The 21,955-nt window shown below is 43.0% G+C and overlaps 1 protein-coding gene across 1 annotated transcript in view; it reads left to right on the top strand.

The window, feature by feature from the left end:
- dtx1 (deltex 1, E3 ubiquitin ligase) overlaps positions 1-17,041 on the top strand; it is a gene marked incomplete at its 5' end in the record, with an annotated part of 103,052 nt that extends 86,011 nt beyond the window's left edge. The window contains 5 exons of the mRNA XM_080738993.1: positions 3,069-3,130; positions 6,922-7,080; positions 8,560-8,721; positions 12,797-12,886; positions 16,812-17,041. Of these exons, the coding sequence (XP_080595119.1) occupies positions 3,069-3,130; positions 6,922-7,080; positions 8,560-8,721; positions 12,797-12,886; positions 16,812-17,036 (698 nt within the window). The 3' untranslated portion in view covers positions 17,037-17,041. The remainder of the gene's footprint in view (positions 1-3,068; positions 3,131-6,921; positions 7,081-8,559; positions 8,722-12,796; positions 12,887-16,811) is intronic.
- Positions 17,042-21,955: the final 4,914 nt, after the last annotated feature.

Below are 21,955 nucleotides of genomic sequence, written 5' to 3'. Positions count from 1 at the left end.
TATTGATCAGCGAGGGCTGTTGTCCACTGTGCCGACGAAAATTGTTTGTCGACTGCGTTTTTTTTTTCACTGACGAAAACTAAATAAAAACTAAGCTGTGATGACTAAAACTAAGACTAAATATATTGCCAATTTCGTCAAAAAAATAAAAAACTAGACTAAAGTGTTAGGGAGGGACTAGTGGAGAAGAGGGTCATTTTATTTTTGGTTGCTCTCGGATGTTGCATGCTGAAAATAGTAGATCTACAAGCTCACAACGCATCGCGCTGCGACGCGTTGTGAGCTTGTAGATCTGCTATTTTCAGCACACAACCAAGTGTAAAATCTGTAATTACGATGCCATCAAGGCCTGCCAAAATACATTTCAGTTGACTAAATCAACTGTAGATTTAGTCCCCTTAGATCTTATGATGTTTAGTCGACTAAAATTAGACTAAAACTAAAACTTTTCAGGTGACTAAATTATGACTAAAACTAAATGGCATTTTATTCAAAAGACTATGACTAAAACTAAATCAAAATTTGCTGTCAAAAACAACACTGAACCCCGCGCTCTCTTTCTCTCCTAGAGAGCTTGACGCTGTATTGTGTATTGTATACCGCGGACACGCAGACTTATGAGGCAAAGCGCTGTGGGGGTGATGACACTGTGTGTGGACTGATCGATGGAGGCAGCGCAGCGGCCAAATGTGCGTGTGCACCCAGGGGTGTCGCACCAAATTCTGGGCCCTGGGTACTTTAAACTATTGAAAAACAGCAGATATACAAGCTCACGGCTGCGAGCTTGTAGATCTGCTATTTTTGAAAAGTCTGAAAATAGTCTTTGAATATTTCAAATCCTTCTAAGGTTTTTTTGAGAAAAACAAAATATGTTTCTATGTCAGTGGTGCTCAGACTTTTTCATGTGAAGGACCCCCAAAATGATATGCATTTGGCCACGGACCCCCATCTCAAAATATTTAGTTCCAGGGACCCCACCAGAAGCAAAAAGAGTTCGAAATGTTCGCTTAAAAAAATACATATATTCAAAGATTTGCACAAATTCTCACGACTTTTCAAAAATAGCAGATATACAAGCTCCGAGTGCCGCGCAGTGAGCTTGTATATCTGCTATTTTTCAATAGCTACAGAGTATAAAATAATTCCAGGCCCCCTTCACCTCGGGCCCTAGTAACTCAGTCCCACTTTTCCCCCCTCCTTGTGACGCCCCTGTGTGTGTGTGTGTGTGTGTGTGCACTCTGCAGCAGCACAGCTGAGTGCAGCCCTGGCAGAGACAGGAACTGTGGTGAAGAGAGAGAGAGAGAGAGAGAGAGAGAGAGAGAGAGATGAGAGAGAGAGAGAGAGAGACCGGCGATAGATAGAAAGATAGGTTGTAAATGTATTATAGAAAAAGACAAATTGGGTTGGGGGGGGGGGGGGGGGTGGGGGGGGGGGGGGGGCGGGGGGGGGGAGGGGGGGGGCTAGGGAAAGGAAGAAAGAAGGAGAAGGAAGAAAAAGAGGAGCCGTATGCAGTATGTTCTGGTGTACTGTAAGCGAGAGGGAACTGATTTGGGCTTTATTGCGTTGAGCGTGCTGGCAAGGTGCCAGGCCTTTGATCCAGCTAATGATGTCATCAGGAGCAACAGCGGAAAATGCACGATACAGTGTGTGTGTGTGTGTGTGTGTGTGTGTGTGTGTGTGTGTGTGTGCGTGCGTGCGTGCGTGTGTGTGTGTGTGTGTGCGTGCGTGCGTGCTTGAGCTTGTAGATCGGCTATTTTTTGGCAAATGTTCCGCCCCAGGATAATGGATTGTGATTATCGCGATAATATCGTAAATCGAGATTTCTTTCGTCACAATAATCGTGATATGACATTTTCATATCGTCCCATCTCTAGTGTGTGTGTGTCTCTCTCTCTCTCTCTCCCTCATCAATTACCTTTCTTTCCATTACTTCGGTCTACCTTTTCATGCGTCTATGCCCCCTCTTCCCCCTTTGCTTCATTACACTGACATTTTTCATTACACGCACATTTCTTTCCTCGGGTCTAGCGCCATCCCTGTCCTCTCGTGTGCCTCAGTTACATGTACAGTATGTCTCTACCGAATGCATGCCCCCCCGTTTATTCTGTCACTGTAGTTGAAACAAACAAAAGCACTGTGTGTGGGGGGGGGGGGGGGCAAGACCGTCCCCCCATCCAGCGGTGTGTGTGTGTGTGTGTGTGTGTGTGTGTGTGTGTGTGTGTGTGTGTGTGTGTGTGTGTGTGTGTGTGTGTGTGTGTGTGTGTGTGTGAGTGCATGATGTGTGTGTGTGTGTGTGTGTTGTGTGCATGATGTGTGTGCGTGTGTGTGTGTGTGCATGATGTGTGTGCTCTCTCGCTCATGCTAGCCTGGCTGCACACTGGGATTAGTGGAGCGTGTGGGGACAGTTTATTATGTGTCAGTCAGTTTGAAGGTGACCTCTCCAACGTCACACTCTCACATGCTGTACTGATAGACAGAGAGAGAGAGAGAGAGAGAGAGAGAGAGAGAGAGAGACTAATGCTAGCATGAATACTCATTAACAAACAAAATACACATAGGCTACACACACACCAACAAAACACAACACACTAGTAAGCATGAACACCCCTAGCCGCAATAGGCAGTCAATGCATCAACACAGTTTTTTTGTGTATTAAATGACATCAAACTCACCAATATTGGGGGGGGCTGTATGGAAAGCTTGAAGTATTCTCTATCTGCAAAGTGTTTGTTTTATAACCCTAGACATGTTATGAGCTACTCAAGAAATTCAGTTCAGGTAATTATTTTGTCTAATTGTTGGAGTTTGGAAGCACTCGTGGGAAATCAGCCAAGGGTCTAAATTGTACATAATGCAGGAGGCAGCCCCCCCCCCCCCCCCCCCCCCCCCACACACACACACAATCAGAATCAAGTAGGGCTGCAGTTATAGCATGGGTTTGGCTATAGACGTATTGTATGTGGCTATAGACATGGTGATGGTGTTTCTTGTACATAGAGATGTAGTCATTATTCAGCAGTGTGTGTTGGTCATGTCATCCATCTAATGTTGTGTTTTATTACTATAGGGAAAAACCCAGAGGATGTGGTGAGGAGATACACAGAGAAAATTAAAGTAGCCCCAGATGAGGTAAGAAAAGACCCACACACGCATGCACGCACTCAGTCACGTAAGCACACCGCACGCACGCACGCACGCACGCACGCACGCACGCACGCACGCACGCACGCACGCACGCACACACGCACACACACACACTTGCATGTGTCAGATGCACAGTCAAACTTTCTTTATCTCTCCAAACAATAAGTTAATAATGCTACATCAGCATCATGCAAACTATTGCTGACAAAACAAACTAGGTCTTACTATCACCATCAAAACGACTGTAAGACAGTAAGATCTACAAGCTCACAACGTGTTGCGATGGGACATGTTGTGAGCTTGTAGATCGGCTATTTCTACTAACAATGTTGTTATTTTTTAAGAATAAAGTTTGTTAAATATATCAGTATATATCATTTCTTTGTACAGCCTATTTATTTAGGTTATGTATAATTAATTATATCTGCCATGTGCAACTTCAAAGCCTACAAGCCAAACAGAAATGCAATTGTCAACGACAAAAACACAATTGAATCGTTAATCGCAATTATTTGAGTGAAAATGATTCGTCATGTAAAATGTCATAATCATGACAGCCCTATAGCAACAGAGAAATTAGAGAAGATCTGAAAGCTTCCAGTGAGTCCAGTGCATGGCATGTTATGTCAGAACTATAAGAAAAATACCCTCTTGCTTGAACACCAACCACAACCTTTTTACATTTTTACAACAAAATAGCAAATTATGACCACGAATGAGCGATTGGGATTGGAATACTGCCCATAAGAGGAATACAGAACAGGTGTTGTCCCTCAGCCAATCATGTGATGAGTAGAGCCACCTTGTCACAACAAAATCTTCAACAGCAGCCGCAACACAACAGCATATTATTAACATCAGCCTTCAGTTCCATAGCCATAAACAATGTCATTGAACAAGATTCATCGCCACCCAGCCTTTGGGCCCCCAATCAATAGAGCAAAAGGCTGAATCAAATTAGTGTACAACATAGCACGGTCAATAACAGATAGCAGCTACACGCACCTGCTTCTAATGATATCAACGCACTTAATGCGAAATATTCACGTGCTTTCAGACTCTTCAATGCAGAAAGTATCCAGGATACTTGGATATTCAGTTTCCAATAACTCACCAATGCAGAGATATTAGTAGTAAAATGTCGACATCTAGTGGTCAACCTCAGAGGAGCGCAAAAATAAAACCTGAGGTGACTCCCAGCCTCGAACCAGATGCCAAGTGTGCTCTGTTCCCCAGTGTAATGCTCCACGCCACTGACCCCGACGGAGCGGCGCGGTATTGGGCGCCAATGACCCCCGTGAGTCGCCACCGAGGCGAGCGCTAGCGAGCCGAGTTGCCGCGACGAACGGTGGGAACGGCGCCCAATCCCACTCAGCCGCGTTACCGAGTTATGTGCCGTTATGGACAGAATAGTAAATATTCAGTCCCTCACTATCAACATCTACCCCACTATCCACGTCATAGATATCCACGTCATAGATAAATGCACAAAAAAGGAGTCACTTCATCCGTTCATTAGCTCAGTCAGTAGAGCACGGATGCAACAAACCCACGGTTTGGGTTCGATTCCCCTGAGGGGACTAATATTCAAGGCGAGAGATATCGGCGCATGCGTACTTCAAAGTATCCACGGAGGATACTCCTCCGTGGATACCCAGTGCATATTCTCTGCATTCAAACGTCTGAGAAATGGTGAAAAAGTCGGATTGAATGCGAAGAGAGCAGTCGAAGCCGGTGCTACACACACACCAACACAGGAGCCTTCTTCAGTTGTGTTGGCTTTTGATGCCAGGGTCAGATTTGGAAGCCAAAAAATGATTTGCCACTCTGCCTTTGGGCCCTAATACCAGGGGCGTCACACCAAATTCTGGCCCCTGGGTACAAGGATTCACTGATTCAATGTTAACTATTGAAAAATAGCAGATATACAAGCTCACAGCGCGCTGCGAGCTTGTAGATCTGCTATTTTTGAAAAATTGTGAAAATGTGTGCAAGAAACCTATGTTTCCATGTCAGTGGTGCTCAAACTTTTTCATGTGAAGGACCCCCAAGATGATAAGTATTTGGCCACGGACCCCCATCTCAAAATATTTAGTACCAGGGACCCCCCAGAAGCAGAATTTGAGTTACAAATGTTCGCTTAAAAAATACATATATTCAAAGATTTGCACACATTTTCACAACTTTTCAAAAATAGCAGATCTACAAGCTCACAGCGCGGCACTGATTTTTCAATTGCTAAAGTTACTAGGGCCTCTCCACCTTGGGCCCTAGTAACTCAGTCCCACTCCCCCCCCTTGTGACACCCCTGCCTAATACAACATCAAAAGAAAGCAAACGCCTGAATCCAAACAGTGGAAACACAGTTCAGACAATAACAGGTAGCAGCACAGAAGAACAGGGTGCTTACCTTTAGTTGTCTTCTTCCTTTATTGGGTCTCTCCAGCAGCTCTCTATTAAACAGGAAATACATCTTCAGGTAGAGAGAACTCAGGATACAGAAGTCATGCAACAAACAAAATAACCCATGTTGTTTTGTGCCTAACTTTTTCATTTAATTAGTTAATCAGTGCAACCTGAATTATATCAAGGAACGGCACAAAGCTTCTTCAGTTTACATGCTTTGTTATCGACTGCATGCCCATACCAACCACTGGCAGATCACAACTCAACCATAACAATGGTTACACCCAATTGTGTGTCCCTATAGAATCTTGTCTCTGTCCCTGGTCCCTTCCTGTTTGTCATGTGATCTCTAACCAAGGAGCTGCCACTGATCCAACTGCTTGTGGAATGTTTGTAAAGTGTTAAAGCATCTTTATACACACCGGGGGCGTGACAAATGAACGATGAGATAATCACCAGCGAGTATTTCACTTCATAATAGTTGATGCCTAAATGGACCTTGTTCAGAAAAATCATGACTTTTTATTACCAGTGGTGTAAAGTAACTAAGTACCTTTACTTAAAGGACCACTTCACCTCTGGGACAACCAGATCTTATTTTATTGTTGTTCGGGACACGATCAAGTTATTATCGAGTTATTTTTTGTGTTCAAACTGTGTTTTGAGATATTTTCGTTTTTCAGCATGTCTAGTGTTGCATTTTGCATCATATGATGAATCATGATGTACTAGTCATGCTGAAATCAGCACTAGTCATGCTGAAATCAGCACTAGTCATGCTGAAATACTAAAATATCTCAAAACAAAGATTGAACACAAAAAATAACTCAAGATTGTGTTGATCGTGTCCCAAACAACAATAAAATAAGATTTGGTTGTCCCAGAGGTGAAGTAGTACTGTACTTTAGTACAATTTTGAGTTATTTGTACTTGAGTATTTCCAATTTCCAAAAATGTTACTTCTACTCCACTACACCTCGGATCCAAAGATTGTACTTTTACTCCACTAAATTTCTTTGAAAACTACTTGCTAGTTACTTTGCAGATATACATTTTAATATTATAAAACATCCATTAACCAGTTTAGCCTTATTTTACACCTAGGCTGTTTGAAAATAGCAGATCTACAAGCTCACAACGTGTCGCGGTGCGACGCGTTGTGAGCCGTATATTGCCGTAGCCTATTGATACTTTTACTTAAGTCAAATTATGAGTACTTTTCCCATGTGAGACTTGCGTTCTGTGTGAATGTACAGTACCAAATATATTTTCAGGTTATTGCAGACAAATTCCCCCGGTGTGTAAGGAGGGCCGTAACATCGTATGGAAACTAAAACATATCTGTGTTATTATATCTTTGTCTCTGCCAGGACTGCACCATCTGCATGGAAAGGCTGGTTATGTCATCGGGCTACGAAGGTGTCCTGCAGCACAAAGGCATCAAGCCAGAGCTGGTGGGCAAACTTGGCAAGTGTGGTCACATGTACCATCTGCTGTGCCTGGTCGCCATGTACAACAATGGCAATAAGGTAGATGAAAGCTTCTGAGCCAGACATTATTATCGTGTCATTAACCCATTTAGAACGGGTACACATTATTGCGTGTCATTATTTTATGCTTTAACTATTGAAAAATAGCAGATATACAAGCTCACAGCGCGGCACCGAGTGCCGCGCTGCGAGCGTGTAGATCTGCTATTTTTGAAAAATCGTGAAAATTAGAATTTTGACCCGATTCTATAAGTGTCTTTTGAATCCTTCTAAGGTTTTTTGAAAAACCTATGTTTCTATGTCAGCAATCTGGCTATCCATCGTCAAAGAAAAGGTCCTTTTCACTTAAATGGAGCTCAGTTAGTCTGTTTTTGAGAGACTATTATGTCAGTGGTTCTCACACCTTTTCATGTGAAATTCCCCCAAAATGATATGTATTTGGCCATGGACCCCCATCTCAAAATATTTATTTCCAGGGACCACCCAGAAGCAAAATTTGAGTTACAACGTTCACTTTGAAAATGCATATATTCAAAGATTTGCACACATTTTCACAACTTTTTCCAAAAATAGCAGATCTACAAGCTCGCAGTGAGCTTGTATATCTGCTATTTTTCACTGGTTAAAGCATTCAATAATTCTAGGCCTAAATGGGTTTTAAAGGATGAGAAGATACACTCGTGATGACTTTTTTCAGTGTGATTGGAGTAGTTGGCACTGGCCACTCCTGGCTCCTGGAGTTATATTATAAGATTGATCTCAGCTTTTCCTGTAATCTGTTAACCTTTATGAGCCAGGATACTAGTAATTGGTAACTATAAAAGTATCATCATCCTGATGAATTATGATAACCTGAGTCAGCTACTGTTTTTTTATGACGAGGAAAGAAATTTGTTTTCATCACCAATTTCTCAAGGAGTTCTTGACATGTCCCCTCAGAAGGACAGCATGCATTTGTTTTTACCTGGAAAATAATAATATAAAATAACACATATATGTGTAGTGCTGTAAAATTAACATTCTCACATTTCTTTTACATATTCTAATACTATTTATTAACTCGCTCTTGACACCTCACAAAACAAACTAAATAATAGTAGGCCTACTTGTTTTTTCTTGTACAGTACATGCAGCATCATGGCATCTGTGCATTTGTTGTTGTGTCTGTAAGCTCCTTGCAGAGATGTATTATGGGATGGGGGACGGCTGAAGTAGCCAGACCTGGCCTGAGTCAAACGAATTGGACTAATTGGACTCTCTGGGCCCTATTTTCGTCAGTGCCCTATTTTTGTCTTGTATGATTTGCGAAAGAACGTACAAATTTGGAGACACGAGATTTCCACCCGACAACGACGATATACTAGTGTCGTTGCTGCTCTTATACCACCATTATTACTGGGGTTGGTGGGGGCCAGACAGTAGCCCCCCGCGGGCTGCAAATGGCCCGCGGGCTGCCTATTGGGGAACCCTGGTATACTGTTTGTGGACAGATGTTTTATTTGCCATTTTTTTATACAGGATGGCAGTCTTCAGTGCCCAACATGCAAAGCAATCTATGGGGAGAAAACAGGCACCCAGCCCCCTGGGAAGATGGAGTACCACGTCATTCCACACTGCCTGCCTGGCAACCCAGAGTCCAAGACCATCCGTATTGTCTATGACATTCCTGCGGGTATCCAGGTCAGTACTGCCTTGCCTCCATAAACGAGGCTCCGCGAAACCTTGGCCGTGTAGGCAATGTGTGAAATTGTGGACAATTTGTTAGTCTGCAGTGGTAGTGTATATGTCATAGTATATTAGAGAAACAGCACATTCGAGACGCGGAGCACTCGTGGTGCGGCACGGGGCGGAGCAAGCGGTCGCCACAACAACGTACTCCAGGCGGTGCGCCGCTCTATTGTCCACGACACTGCGAGCGGCTACCGAAGCCCCCCTGTATCCACGAAGCCCAAACGAGTTACGAGGCCCCCCTGGGTCCACGAAGCCCCAAGCGGCGCGAAGGCCAGCGGACCTTGGTCCTGCTCTTCGCCCCCGAGCGCCGCAGGCGCGAGTGGCCGCGAAGAGCGGGCCAGGGCCGCGCGGCCGGCGGAGCGCCGCGCGAGTTACGAAGCCGTGGTGAATGCAATCGTTATATTTATGCCCAGGCCGTAAGGCCTGGGCAAGCGCACGTTAAACGCCCTGTCCAAGTGACTACAATGGAGCTAATGGCTAGGCTAGGCTAGGCTAGGCTAGGCTAGGCTAGTAAATAAAGAGTAAACACTTCCGGTCTGCGGCGAGTTCAAAGCGTGACGTAACTCTCTTATATACACTCTGGTGAATGGCAGAGCAGTGGCTGACGTCGCCATCTGGTGGTGATTAGTGTGTGGTGAACGTCAAAACGAGTGCTCCTTGACAACTTTTACTGGTTTCTTGAACATACTGTAACATATATAATGCCTGGATATCAAATATTCCAGGGACATGCTGGGCCCCTGATTCAGCCCGGGAAAAAGAGTTGGAGAGGCGTGCTATAGAGAGATCTCTCTCTCTATAGCGCTGCTGCTACTGAAAGATTTGACATTTCAGATCATGACAAGTGACAAGCCAGTGGGCCAATTACGTGAGTTAGATTTCGTCGTTGTCGGGTGGAAACCTTGTAGCCTATGTCCAAAACCGTTTGTTTTGTATTTATCATTTTAAAAATGATTTAAACTAGTGAAAACAGCCGATCTACAAGCACACAACGCCTCGCGTTGCGAGGCGTTGTGTGCTTGTAGATCGGCTGTTTTCACAATTTTTGTGCGACGGCCTTGTATGATGAAGCAGGGCTTTGCTTTGCGAAAAAATTTACACATTTGAAACTTGGAGATACAAGGTTTCTGCCCGACAGTGACGATTTACTTTGTTGGCCGCCCAGCCCCCAAAATGGAATGAAGGCCGACATTTTATTAAAAAAAAATCCTAATGGCCGTCCTGGACCAGCCGGGAATGAACCGGCCGTTCGGGAGTTGTCCCGCTTTTCCCAATGGCCAGCACGTCCCTGAAATATTCATTTGCAATTTTCTGTGATCCCCCTACTCTCTGCATTTCCTGTCTCCCTCCATAGAGCATCGCAGCGGAAGTGGTTTACTGGTGCCACTTAAAATCTCCCATTCATTTTCCCCATAGACTTTTACAAAAATATTTATTACAATTATGTTAAGCCTAGAACCAAGCCATCCAGGATTGCAGTGAATCAATCATGACCATACAACCTTTGATCCTATGTGAAAACATATTTTAATATTACATTATTTGATATACTACATTTAATAACTACCCTTTGTTTAGCGATTTTCAAAATGTTCTTTTCATAGAAACAAAGGTTTCATGTTCATGATTCACTGCAATCCTGGATGACTTGGTTCTAGGCTTAACATAATTGTTATAAATATTTTTGTAAAAGTATATGGGGAAAATGAAAGGGAGATTTTAAGAGGCACCTGTAAACCACTTCCGCTGCGATGCTCTATTGTCAATAAAGGCTAAGGGCCGATGCATACTCCACTTTTAGTCCAACATTTATTTTGGTTCGTTCGGTTCGAGGAGTCACAAAATCTCTGCAGCACCGAACAACCGAACAGCCGAATTAATGACGGTACCCGCCCCCCCAAACCTCTGAATTACAGTTATAGTTTAGACAGAGCCGGACCAAAATAGATTCGTCTCTAAAAGTGGAGTATGCATCGGCCCTAAAATAAACGCCCCTGACTTCATCACTCAGTCAGCCAAAGTCAGTCTGTTAAAGAGACACATATCTCTAGAGCTGGCCTGCTGGTCCAGACAAAAATAAATGTTTTTTCCCCTAAACATACTGCCTGTCCGTCCTCTGGTGAACCCATGCCCTCACTGCCACAGTTGCTAAATAGATTATTTCCTTTGTCAGCAAGGTGAGGTGTTCTGGTGACACAGTATGAATGTGGCAGCATTCATTTATTCATTCATCAGTATTAAAACCCATTTAGGCCTAGAATTATTGAATGCTTTAACCAGTGAAAAACAGCAGATATACAAGCTCACAGCGCGGCACTGAGTGCCGCGCTGCGAGCTTGTAGATCTGCTATTTTTGAAGAAGTCGTGAAAATGTGTGCAAATCTTTGAATATATGTGTTTTCAAAGCAAACGTTTGTAAATCAAATTTGCTTCTGGGGGGTCCCTGGAACTAAATATTTTGAGATGGGGGTCCGTGGCCAAATACATATACATACGGGTCAAAATTCTAATTTTCACGTTTATTTTCAAAAATAGCAGATCTAAATAGCAGATCTACAAGCTCTATATCTGCTATTTTTCAATAGTTAAAGCATAAAATAACGACACACAATAACGTGTACCCGTTCTAAATGGGGTTAATGCTTTGACGCGTTCATCAAAGCAAAACGCACACATGACAATGACCATATTCTACTTGAAGAGAGTGCACTGCAGAGATCATAGCTTCCTCTCTGTGCACTCAAAGAGGCAGGAAGTGGTGCAGATGAGAGAACAGAGCTACATATTTCATCCTGACATGCGGCAGAGCCAAGATTTAATAAAGTCAATAAAGTGACCTTTTATACCAGAGGAGCTGGTTTAGACTCCCGGGGGAGAGGAGGGACAGACGGCTGTGGCGGTCTGGCCACTCAACAATGCAGCACAGCAGGACCTAGGAGGACATTTGAACTGCTCTCCCTTCTATTTAGTTGTCTCTGCCAGGTAGAAGGCGTAGCCGCCCGACACTATGTTTTGCCCACTGTCTGTCTGTCTGTCTGTCTGTCTGTCTGTCCGTCCATCCGTCCGTCCGTCCTGTGTACTAGGGCATTCACCAAATATTTGAATACTCGAATATCAAAGTCACTATTCGACGTTGTTCACCGAAGTCGAATATTTGCATATTATTTTCTTTTTATTGTTTTGTTGTCTTTAAAAATATATATATATTTCTTCATGGTTTATAAAGCTTGGCTGGATAGGAAGTCATAAGAACCTGACAAGCACTTGGAATTGTAGGTATTACATTTAATGTGACTCCGTTCCGCAGATAAATATTGTGAAAATAGCAGATCTGCATGCTCACAACGCCTCGCAACGCTGTAGATCGGCTATTTTCACAATGTTCGCCTCTTGCTTACTTAATATTTGACAGTTTGAACAGTTTGTCCAGTCCTGTCGAATATTCGACTATTCGAATACATTTCTGAGGTCGAATAATTCGAATACTAAAAATCACTATTCGTGAATGCCCTACTGTGTACAGCTAATCTCCAGCACTGGTCCGGGTACTCTAGTCACTAGTGTCATAGACCATACTGTCACACAGACACATAGAGGGGGAAAAAGAGTACAAACTCCACTCTATATGCTATACAGTACATTAAGCATTCTATAGCTGTACTGTGTGACATGATGTATTGATGAAACTGTAGAGGAAAGTAAAGCAGGCGAACACTGCTCGTGCGTAGATTGGTTTTGAACACCAAATTGTGTTCACTGTAACTGGTAAAAGAGAAAAAGAAGAATAAAAAGAGGTTTGAGATTTTCTGATTTGAAAGCAAGTTTGTTGGGTACATAAAGTCTCTTTCAAACGATGCCGGCTTGGACGAAAAGTAGAACCCACAACAAGAAAAGAAAAAACTCATTATCAATTTACCGTAGGCTGGTCTCGAGGCGGCTGTTGGCATTTTCTCTGTAATGAAGTTCTAATTGACAAAGGGTGGAGAAAAGAAGTCACTGTTCTTGTTGTTTCTATTTCCTATAGACCACGGAACACCCCAACCCAGGCAAGAGGTTCAGTGCTAGAGGGTTCCCTCGACACTGCTACCTCCCTGACAACGACAAAGGCAGAAAGGTAAGCTTAGATGCTCAGCCAGCAGGTGATAACCAGTGTTGATTTCGTCGACTAAAACTATGACGAAAAATGTTTATCGACTGTGTTTTTTTTCACTGACAAAAACTAAATAAAAACGAAATAAAAACTAAGCTGTGATGTGTGAAACTAAGATTAAATATATTGACAATTTCGTCAACAAAATAAAAACTAGACTAAAACGTTAGGGAGGGACTAGTGGAGAAGAAAGTCATTTTATGTTTGGTTGCTCTCAGGTGTTGCTCACGCGTTGTGACGCGTTGTGAGCTTGTAGATCTGCTATTTTCAGCACACACATATTTTCAGCACACAACCAAGTCTAAAATCAGTCATTACGATGCCATCAAGGCCTGCCAAAATACATTTCAGTTCGACAATCGACTAAAATTAGACTAAAACTAATACTTTTCAGGTGACTAAATTATGACTAAAACTAAATGACATTTTATTCAAAAGACTATGACTAAAACTAAAACAAACTGTGCTGTCAAAAACAACACTGGAGATCACATACTGTAAAAGTCTTGATGCAATGGTGTTGCATGGAGTTTACATGCCGTCGATTCAGGAAAAGCAGCTATTACCTAAACCATGGGCTCTTCAACAGGGGGTCCGGGACCCCTAGCTTCTTCAGTGCCAAAAATAGCGTGCACGCTGGTGCACACATTCGTGCACAGATCATGCACTATGCATGTGCATGCTTTTCACAGCTTTCAAACAAAAAAATCCGCTTGGAAATCCGTTCAGGCATTCAGGAGAAGGCAGCCCTTATGTTTTCTTCAAATGTAAACAAACATGGCTGCCATGTTTGAAAGATGGGGTTGGTATAAACTTTTTTTTTTTTTTTTGTATTATTATTATTTTTTTAAAGACGTCCAGAAGACGTCTGGCAGGGAGGTCCATAGTTAAAAAGACGTTTTTATGATAGAAAACGTCTTTTTTGGCAGGGTATGAGCTAGGGGGTCCTCAGAGTTACTTCGGGGGGGGGGGGGGGGGGGGGGCGCCAAATCTCTGTGTGATAGGATCATGTTTTTTACATTAACCACTTGAACCCTAGCATCCCTATTCTGAATGGAACATTAGAAAAAATATCAGATCTACAAGCTTACAATGCCTTGCGCTGCAAGGCGTTGTAAGCTTGTAGATGGGCTATTTTTGGCAAAGAGGGAAAAGAAGAGCAGACTTAAGTATTTGACGGGTTCAAGGTTAAATGTCTGAAAATACATAATACTCCAACATGATGACAGTGCTGTCAAACTAAGCTGTCCAAGAAATCCATGAACATTTTTAATCTGCAACACAATTTTATACAATATGTACAGTAGTGGGGGTCCCTGCCTCATCTCTCTCTCAGCTAAGGGGTCCCTGGCCTGAAAACGTTGAAGACCCCTGACCTAAACCTTCAACCACTGCAATGTACTACATGCTATGATAGATATAGGGCTGTCACGATATGACATTTTACATGACGATTAATTGTCACTCAAATAATTGGCGATTAACGATTTAATTGTGTTTTTGACGTTGATAATTACATTTCTGTTTGGCTTTTAGGCTTTGAAGTTGCATATGGTAGATATGATACATAACCTAAACACACAAATAAATTACTGACATATTTGACAACTTACTACTTAAAAAATAACATTGATAGTGGAAATAGCCGATCTGCGACGCGTTGTGAGCTTGTAGATCTGCTATTTCCAGTATTTATGACATTTTTCAACATTCGCGATTATGACGATTATGACAAAATAATCACGATAATGTCAAATAATCACGATTAGACGATTATGTAATAATTGTGACAGCAATAGAGTCATCATGACTCATGTACGACTTATGTGATATAGTGATCAGTTAGTTTGCCCCTTTTTACACTTACAGTAAATCTACCATGCATGGGCCTACGTTTCCTGTTCTCTCCCAACGGAGAGAGGTACTGTAATTACACATGTAACACCTGGGATTCAAATCCGGGTCTCCTGTGTGGGAAACCAAATATCTAACTCTCATTCAAGACTGAATCCAAGCTTGGATATATTTGGGATTTTGAGATTTGGGTAGGGCTATACTGGTCAGTAGTTGCCAGTAGGTTGAGAGGTCCTCTATTGCCATTGTTGTTCACATAATAAACCTCCACCGGCTGTCCGTCCCTGAGTGAGTGAGTGAGTGAGTGAGTGAGTGAGTGAGTGAGTCACACGTCACACGTCACACTTTTGCCCTGCTCATATCTCCACAACCGTTGCCCCCATCCATGCCACATTTTGCACACACACTCCTTACCTGCCAAACTACAACCTCCAAGGACCCCCGGAGCTTCAGGGACCCCCAGGTCCCTAAAAAATGACCAAATGTGCAAAAATGACCAAATGACCACCCCAACGGGGCTGCTCACGGGGAATTCCTGGGGACCACCCACTCCTGGTGCTCCAGAACGGATGCAAAAGTGGTGACGCCCCCAGTGGAGGACCCCCTCCACTGCAGCTCACATAAAATGCCGTAACTCGGGCTAGGAGCGTCCGGGAGAGCCGGGGCCGGTACCTATTCGTCCGCCAAGGCAACGCGGAGACCCCACCCCTCATTTCTCACATGGCCCTCTTCTAGCGCCACCTTCAGGCCGATTTTTAAAACACATTTTTGGCCACTGCTCCTACAGTTTTGGCCCTAAAATCACGCAAATCGCTACACAGTATGTCTACACTCATCCCATCAACATGAATCTGTCCCATATAGCGCCACCTTCAGGCCGATTTTTAAAAACACATTTTTGTACACTGCTCCTACAGATCTTGCCCTAAAATCACTAAAATCACTACACAGTATGTCTACACTCATGTCATCAACATGGATCAGGAAGATTTTGGAAAAACACATTTTTGCCCTATTTGTGGAGATAAGTGACCTACGGTCGCTTATCTCCCGATTAGGGAGTCTTACTGGTAAATGTAGTTATCGGTTAAAATACATCTTTGCAATAATAATTATAAAGTACTTTGTTTAGATTTAAACCTCATCTATAACCCATCTTTACCATGCGCAACACAATAATTCTATGCATGATTTATGTCAGTGGTTCTTAGTGTATGTGTTGAAGGGAGGTGTACTAGTGTGCCCGGGGGTGACTCCAGGCACACCTTGAGATTTTGCTGAAGTGCTACAGATTGTACAGAAGTCAATGTCAACTGAAATGATTACCTGCACTTTATTAACATTCAGCTTTATGAGCTTGTAATCCAATCGCCCCCCGACCCCCAAAGGTAAAACGATTTGAGCTGAGTTCAGCTGCTCAGTGCCTTCTGAAAACTAAAATTTTGCTGTGTTCTTTTGCTTCAGTGTGCCACACCACCCAAGCACATAGAATAACTGGAATACATGTTACTGTATGTCCCAAGCCACTTTGCTGTAGAGTAGAGGTCGTCACAGGGCCACCTGAACCAAAGAACCGGAGATAATAGCCGAGACCTGTACATGGTCGGGTCGGCTCCCATTCTATTACCACGGGTAGATGGATCTAACTGCTATACTGTGTGCACATTTGTTTTTGCAAGATGGAGCTAACACAAGGGTTTTCAACAGGGGGTCCTCAGAGTTACTACAGGGGGTCCTCCAAATCTTTGTGTGATTTGGAGGACATTTTTAGATTAACCCAGCTGAACCTTAGCGTCCATATTCTGAGAACTGTAGCAGAAAATAGCCGATCTACAAGGTCACAACGCCTCGCAGCGCGAGACGTTGTGACCTTGTAGATCGGCTATTTTCGGCACAGAGGTTTGGTGTAAAGGGGAAAAAGAGCAGAACAAGAACAGAGTGAAATGTCAAGTTTATTAAGTATTGACGGTTCATGTGGTTAAATATATGAAAACACAAATTGACATCCAAAATACACTGATTATTGTGCTGTCAGGTTCTGAAGCTTCTGATCATGGCCTGGGACCGCCGCCTCATCTTCACCATCGGCACATCCAGCACCACGGGCGAGTGCGACACGGTGGTGTGGAACGAGATCCACCACAAGACGGAGTTCGGCTCCAACCTGACCGGTCACGGCTACCCGGACCCCAAGTATTTGGACAATGTGCTGACCGAGCTGTCCGCCCAGGGAGTGGGTGAGGATAACCTGAAGGACTGACCGCCCGGCTGGCTGACCGACTAAACTAACTGACTGGCCTGTTGAGATGGTATGGAGCCGTGGAGCTCCTCCCACTGTCCCTAAACATCCGCCTCTTTCTGAGGCGACTCTGCAAGACAGGCCCACATGCAGCCCAGAACCGTCTTAGACTCTGCTTAAACCCAAACCAACAGACCCTACAGATATGTGGGCAATAATAACAGTGATGGATGTAAAGCAAGAAGAGACATGGGTTTTCAAATACTGATTTGGTTTTAGTAGTGCCGTTTCTTTGCATTTAGTACATAAAAACCTAAGGCCCCCCCCCACCACCACCACCACCAGCACCACCCCCACCGCTGTCTCTCTCCATCAATGCCTTGAACATTATAGGGTAGAGGAATGTGAAAGCATGGTGAGAAATGATGTCGGTGGCATTACCTGTGGGTACTGGGTACACTTATAGTCTCTGCATAAACCCTGTTCAGAGTGCATGCTGAACCTTTTCCTCTGCTTTAGGGGTAAACAGTTGTGTGCCCATGGCACGGGGGAGGGACTTGTGCAACTTACTTGGTCCATACCAGTGCAAAATGAATTGAAGTTGAGAGCGTAACCTGAGAATTGTATCTTGAAATAATTTCAGATATGTAATATTTAACGACGTGTCTGTCTATTAAACCGCAGGGCAGTGCATTGTCAGTCAACAATGTTGCTGGCTTGTGGCTTGTGTGTAGGAAATGTTCTGAATTTAGTAATCAAGAATTGACCGGAATACTTGTTGGTTTACCTGTATCTTTCTCTAAATGACTTGATTAGTGTGCCATTTGATGGACAGATCCTTGGATGTTGAATTAGTAATCAGTGTGAGTTTGGTGAGTCATTTGACTTCAAGTCTGTATCACTGACTGGCCATTATTGTGCCATGTCCCAGTGTACCTGACGCCATTGTTCAATGACTCCGTAAAGTCAAAGATTTATTACTGTACTGCATGTGCTAGGTTTGCAGAGAGCTGAAGGAGATTAAATATTAGTGTTTGGTGGACGCGAGCGTATGTTTTATGGCTAACCTTGTAGGCTGCCTTTGAAAGGAAACATGAAAAAAAAAAGGTTAAACAAGCATCTTACCGATCAGTTTGATGCTTGTCGGAAAAAACTGGTGGGAACTGGAAAGAGCTGAGGCAGAGGAAGGGGATTTGCTGCCCTCCCAAGGTTAAACTCATTTGTTTTGTTGACACGTTGACGACTCTGACCTCTGTTAAAGTCCTGCCTTATTATTCTCCCATTGAAGGAATAAGCCGAGGCGTTGGTATGATCTATCACGCTCACCATACAGTGGGGGTCGAGCTGTGTGCGTACGCATGCTCAGTGGCATTTATATGCCGCCAGTTTAAGTCCTTGAACAGAAAAAAGGCTGAACATGCTTGTCAGAGAGCGCAATATCCTCCCCTCCTCAAAGAACAAACCACGTCCCCCTCGGAGATCCGTCTTAGCCACAGCTGCCCTCCTCGTGCTTGCCTGTGATCTGCAAGACTCTGGTGGGGATTGTTCTGCATAACGTGCTGCATTGGGCCTTCGGTGCCACATGGTCGTTGGTGATGTGGCTTTGGACAGATACCCTTCCTTCTCTCTGTGATCTCACTGAAGGTTATCAGATCTGAGCTTGACGTTATATCTGTCCATTTATCTGTCCGTCTGTCTATCCCCTTCCCACCCCCTCCAGCATCAGCAGCAGATGGGCTCTGGGTAAAAAAACATGGGAGAGTGGTGTTCCGGAATGTAGATGGACGTGAATGTTTCAACATTCAACAGCCCTCGTACCCCTCCAGATTATATGCCTGTTAGCTGAATTTATTTTCTTTTTAATTTAGGCCTAAAATTAGTGGATGCTTTAACTATTAAAAAATAGCAGATATACAAGCTCACAGTGCGGCACCGAGTGCCGCGCTGCGAGCTTGTACATCTGCTATTTTTGAAAAAACGTGAAAATTTGAATTTTGACCCGATTCTATAACTGTCTTTTGAATCCTTCTAAGGTTCTAAAGACCTATGTTTCTATGTCAGCAATCTGGCCGGCCATCGTCAAAGAAAAGGTCCTTTTCACTTAACTGGAGCTCAGTTAGTCTGTTCTTGAGAGACTACCGTGTCAGTGGTTCTCAAACCTTTTCATGTGAAGGACCCCCAAAATAATATGTGTTTGGCCTCGGACCCCCATCTCAAAATATCTAGTTCCAGGGACCACCCAGAAGCAAAATTTGAATTACAAACGTTCACTTTGAAAATACATATACTCAAAGATGTGCACACATTTTCACGACTTTTTCAAAAATAGCAGATCTACAAGCTCGCAGCGCGGCACTCGGTGCTGCTGTGAGCTTGTATATCTGCTATTTTTCACTGGTTAAAGCATTCAATAATCTTAGGCCTAAATGGGTTGAGGTTTCCTCACAGGGAGGCTTGTGATAATTTATTTGCCTCTATAATTCTTCATCAATGTGTATGGTGAGTTTTAATGAGCAGAGATGTTGGCATTCCCAAAGGATATTGAAGGTTTTTTAGTGTAGGCGCCCGGTTGTTGTGGGTGTTGATCTGTTGAATATGTGGGACTGAATCATAGTCTTCCGTAGCACTTTGAGGCAAGCAGTTTTCTTTAATCGGTCCTTTAATTTTTTGGGGAAAATGTCTTCTGTCGTATTGGCAACATCTGATGTTTTGCTTTGTTAAGTTGGTGTTTATAAAAATGGCTTGTAATGCTTTGACAAATATATACGATGTACATTTGCAGATGTGATTATACCTTTAAATTCAAGCTCAATTTGAGTCTATATGGTGTAAGTTTAATTTATTTTTATACTCTTATATATAGAAAATATAATGACATTAACTTGCCCACATATCTAAACACAGGCACATATTAACATGAATACATGGAAAATCTGGCAAATACTAATTTGTCAGTATTGTCAGGGACTGTTGAAATTATGTATGACATGTTATGGACGTCTTATATTACCAGTAGTCTTAGCGTATGCTGCTGTCGTTATCCTTAATGTAGAATCTGTGTAGTCGATCCCTTGAGGGGTTCCAATAAGTACAGTAAGTGTGTCTTTACTATTGTTTGGGGGAGCTTTAGCAGCATGAATGGCCTCTCCCTCCCAAACAGGCCATTTATCTTGTTGTTTTATTTGTTCAGAAGAACAAAACAGTGGATTCAGTCAACAATCTCTGTTCAAACTGAAGTTGAAAACACAAGACCGGGGTCAATAGTATTTGTTAAGTGTTTCTTTAAAGATGGGGTGCCATGATTTTTCCCCCCTATAAAACATGATTATCTACTATTATGATTATACTAGCAGGAAGATTTTTTCCAAAAAAGTGTACAGAAAGAGTTAAAATGATGTTTTTATGTGGTCACACCCACCAGTTCATTGGTATGCGTGGTTGTCATGGTGGGTGGTGACCCAGCTGAAGTTAGCCACACCCACATATGTTGGGTGAATGGTAATTAGGGGAGGTGTTAATTCTGTGATGTAATAAGTATCGGTGTTTTTGGACCGGCACGTTTGACCCCAAAATGTGGCAGCCTACAGCCAAAACCCAAATAGAAAGGCAATATATAATTGCTCATAACAACCACACCAGGGGGTCTAATGAAGTACGGTCAACCTCCTAGACACATGAAAACCAGAAAAAGTACAAAGCTATGGCACCGCCTCTTTAACCACTTGAACCCTAGTGTCCCTATGCGGAGCGTGTCATAATAGATGAACGTTTGGTGAAAATAGGCAAATATTCAGCCAAAATGGCAGATCTACTTAATTTCACGGTGCATTGCAACGTCTGGTGAACCTGTAGTTCGGTTATTTTGACTACTAGAGAGTTTGTGTAGAGGGAAAAAAGAAGGGGACCAAGTACAGACTCCTTGGGGACCGTGGTCAATGAAATATATCGTCGTTGTCGGGTGGAAACCTTGTATGTCCAAAACCGTTGGTTTTGCATTTATCATTTTAAAAATGATTTAAACTAGTGAAAACAGCCGATCTACAAGCACACAACGGCTCGCGCCGCGAGGCGTTGTGTGCTTGTAGATCGGCTGTTTTCGCTACTTTTGTGCGACGGCCTTGTCTGATGAAACAGGGCTTTACTAAGCGAAAAAAAAAACATACAAATTTGAAACTTGGAGATACGAGGTTTCCTCGCGACAGCGACGATATATAGGTTTGGAGTATCAGATGAGTGGATGACAAGAAATTCAAATATTATCAGCTCAGTTGGCAATCATAGGCAAATCTGCCAAATTGGCAGTAGCTCAGGAGTTAGGGCAGCCATTTGTGAACTGGAAGTTTCACCATTTGATCCCCAGCTCCTGCTCGCTTAGTTGTGCATTATATGGTCATTCTTAACAATTTCTAAGTGGTGTTCGAAGGTATAGTAAGAAATATTATACCCTATATGGACTCATCTCATGATTGATTGATCTATTTGAATGTACAATACAATGCATTCACTGAAATAACACAAAAAATAACAAGGATAAGAAAACACAATCAAGTCAGAGACTTATTCCCATTGTGATCCTTGGTCTAAACAGACGTTAATATCTAAATACCTTTTATCCCACAATTCGTTTTGAAACGTTCTGCACAAACGATGGTCACTATGACAAACACTACAGCGTACCATTGCCAGTAGATGCTTTCAGCGTTGTGCTGAAAGAAAAATGCTGACGTTTATTTGCCACGCAACAGCAATAACATCATGTCGACCCAAGTTATGTCTGAAATGTTTTCGTTTTTTTTTGCAGATGAGTTCACTGTATAGTCCTCTACATTCTACAAATAAGTGTATAAGAATGATTTTGGACACAGTCAAAGTGTCCTTGAGCTAACTGACCATGACTGCCTCCAAGACGCTGTTCAATAGTTGCAAACTGTTCCTAATAG

Source organism: Nannobrachium achirus (assembly GCF_963921795.1).
Source record: "Nannobrachium achirus genome assembly, chromosome: 12".
NCBI classification, from domain to species: Eukaryota; Metazoa; Chordata; class Actinopteri; order Myctophiformes; family Myctophidae; genus Nannobrachium; species Nannobrachium achirus.
Note: the sequence above shows the minus strand (reverse complement) of the source record. Positions and strands in the feature narration are given on the sequence as shown.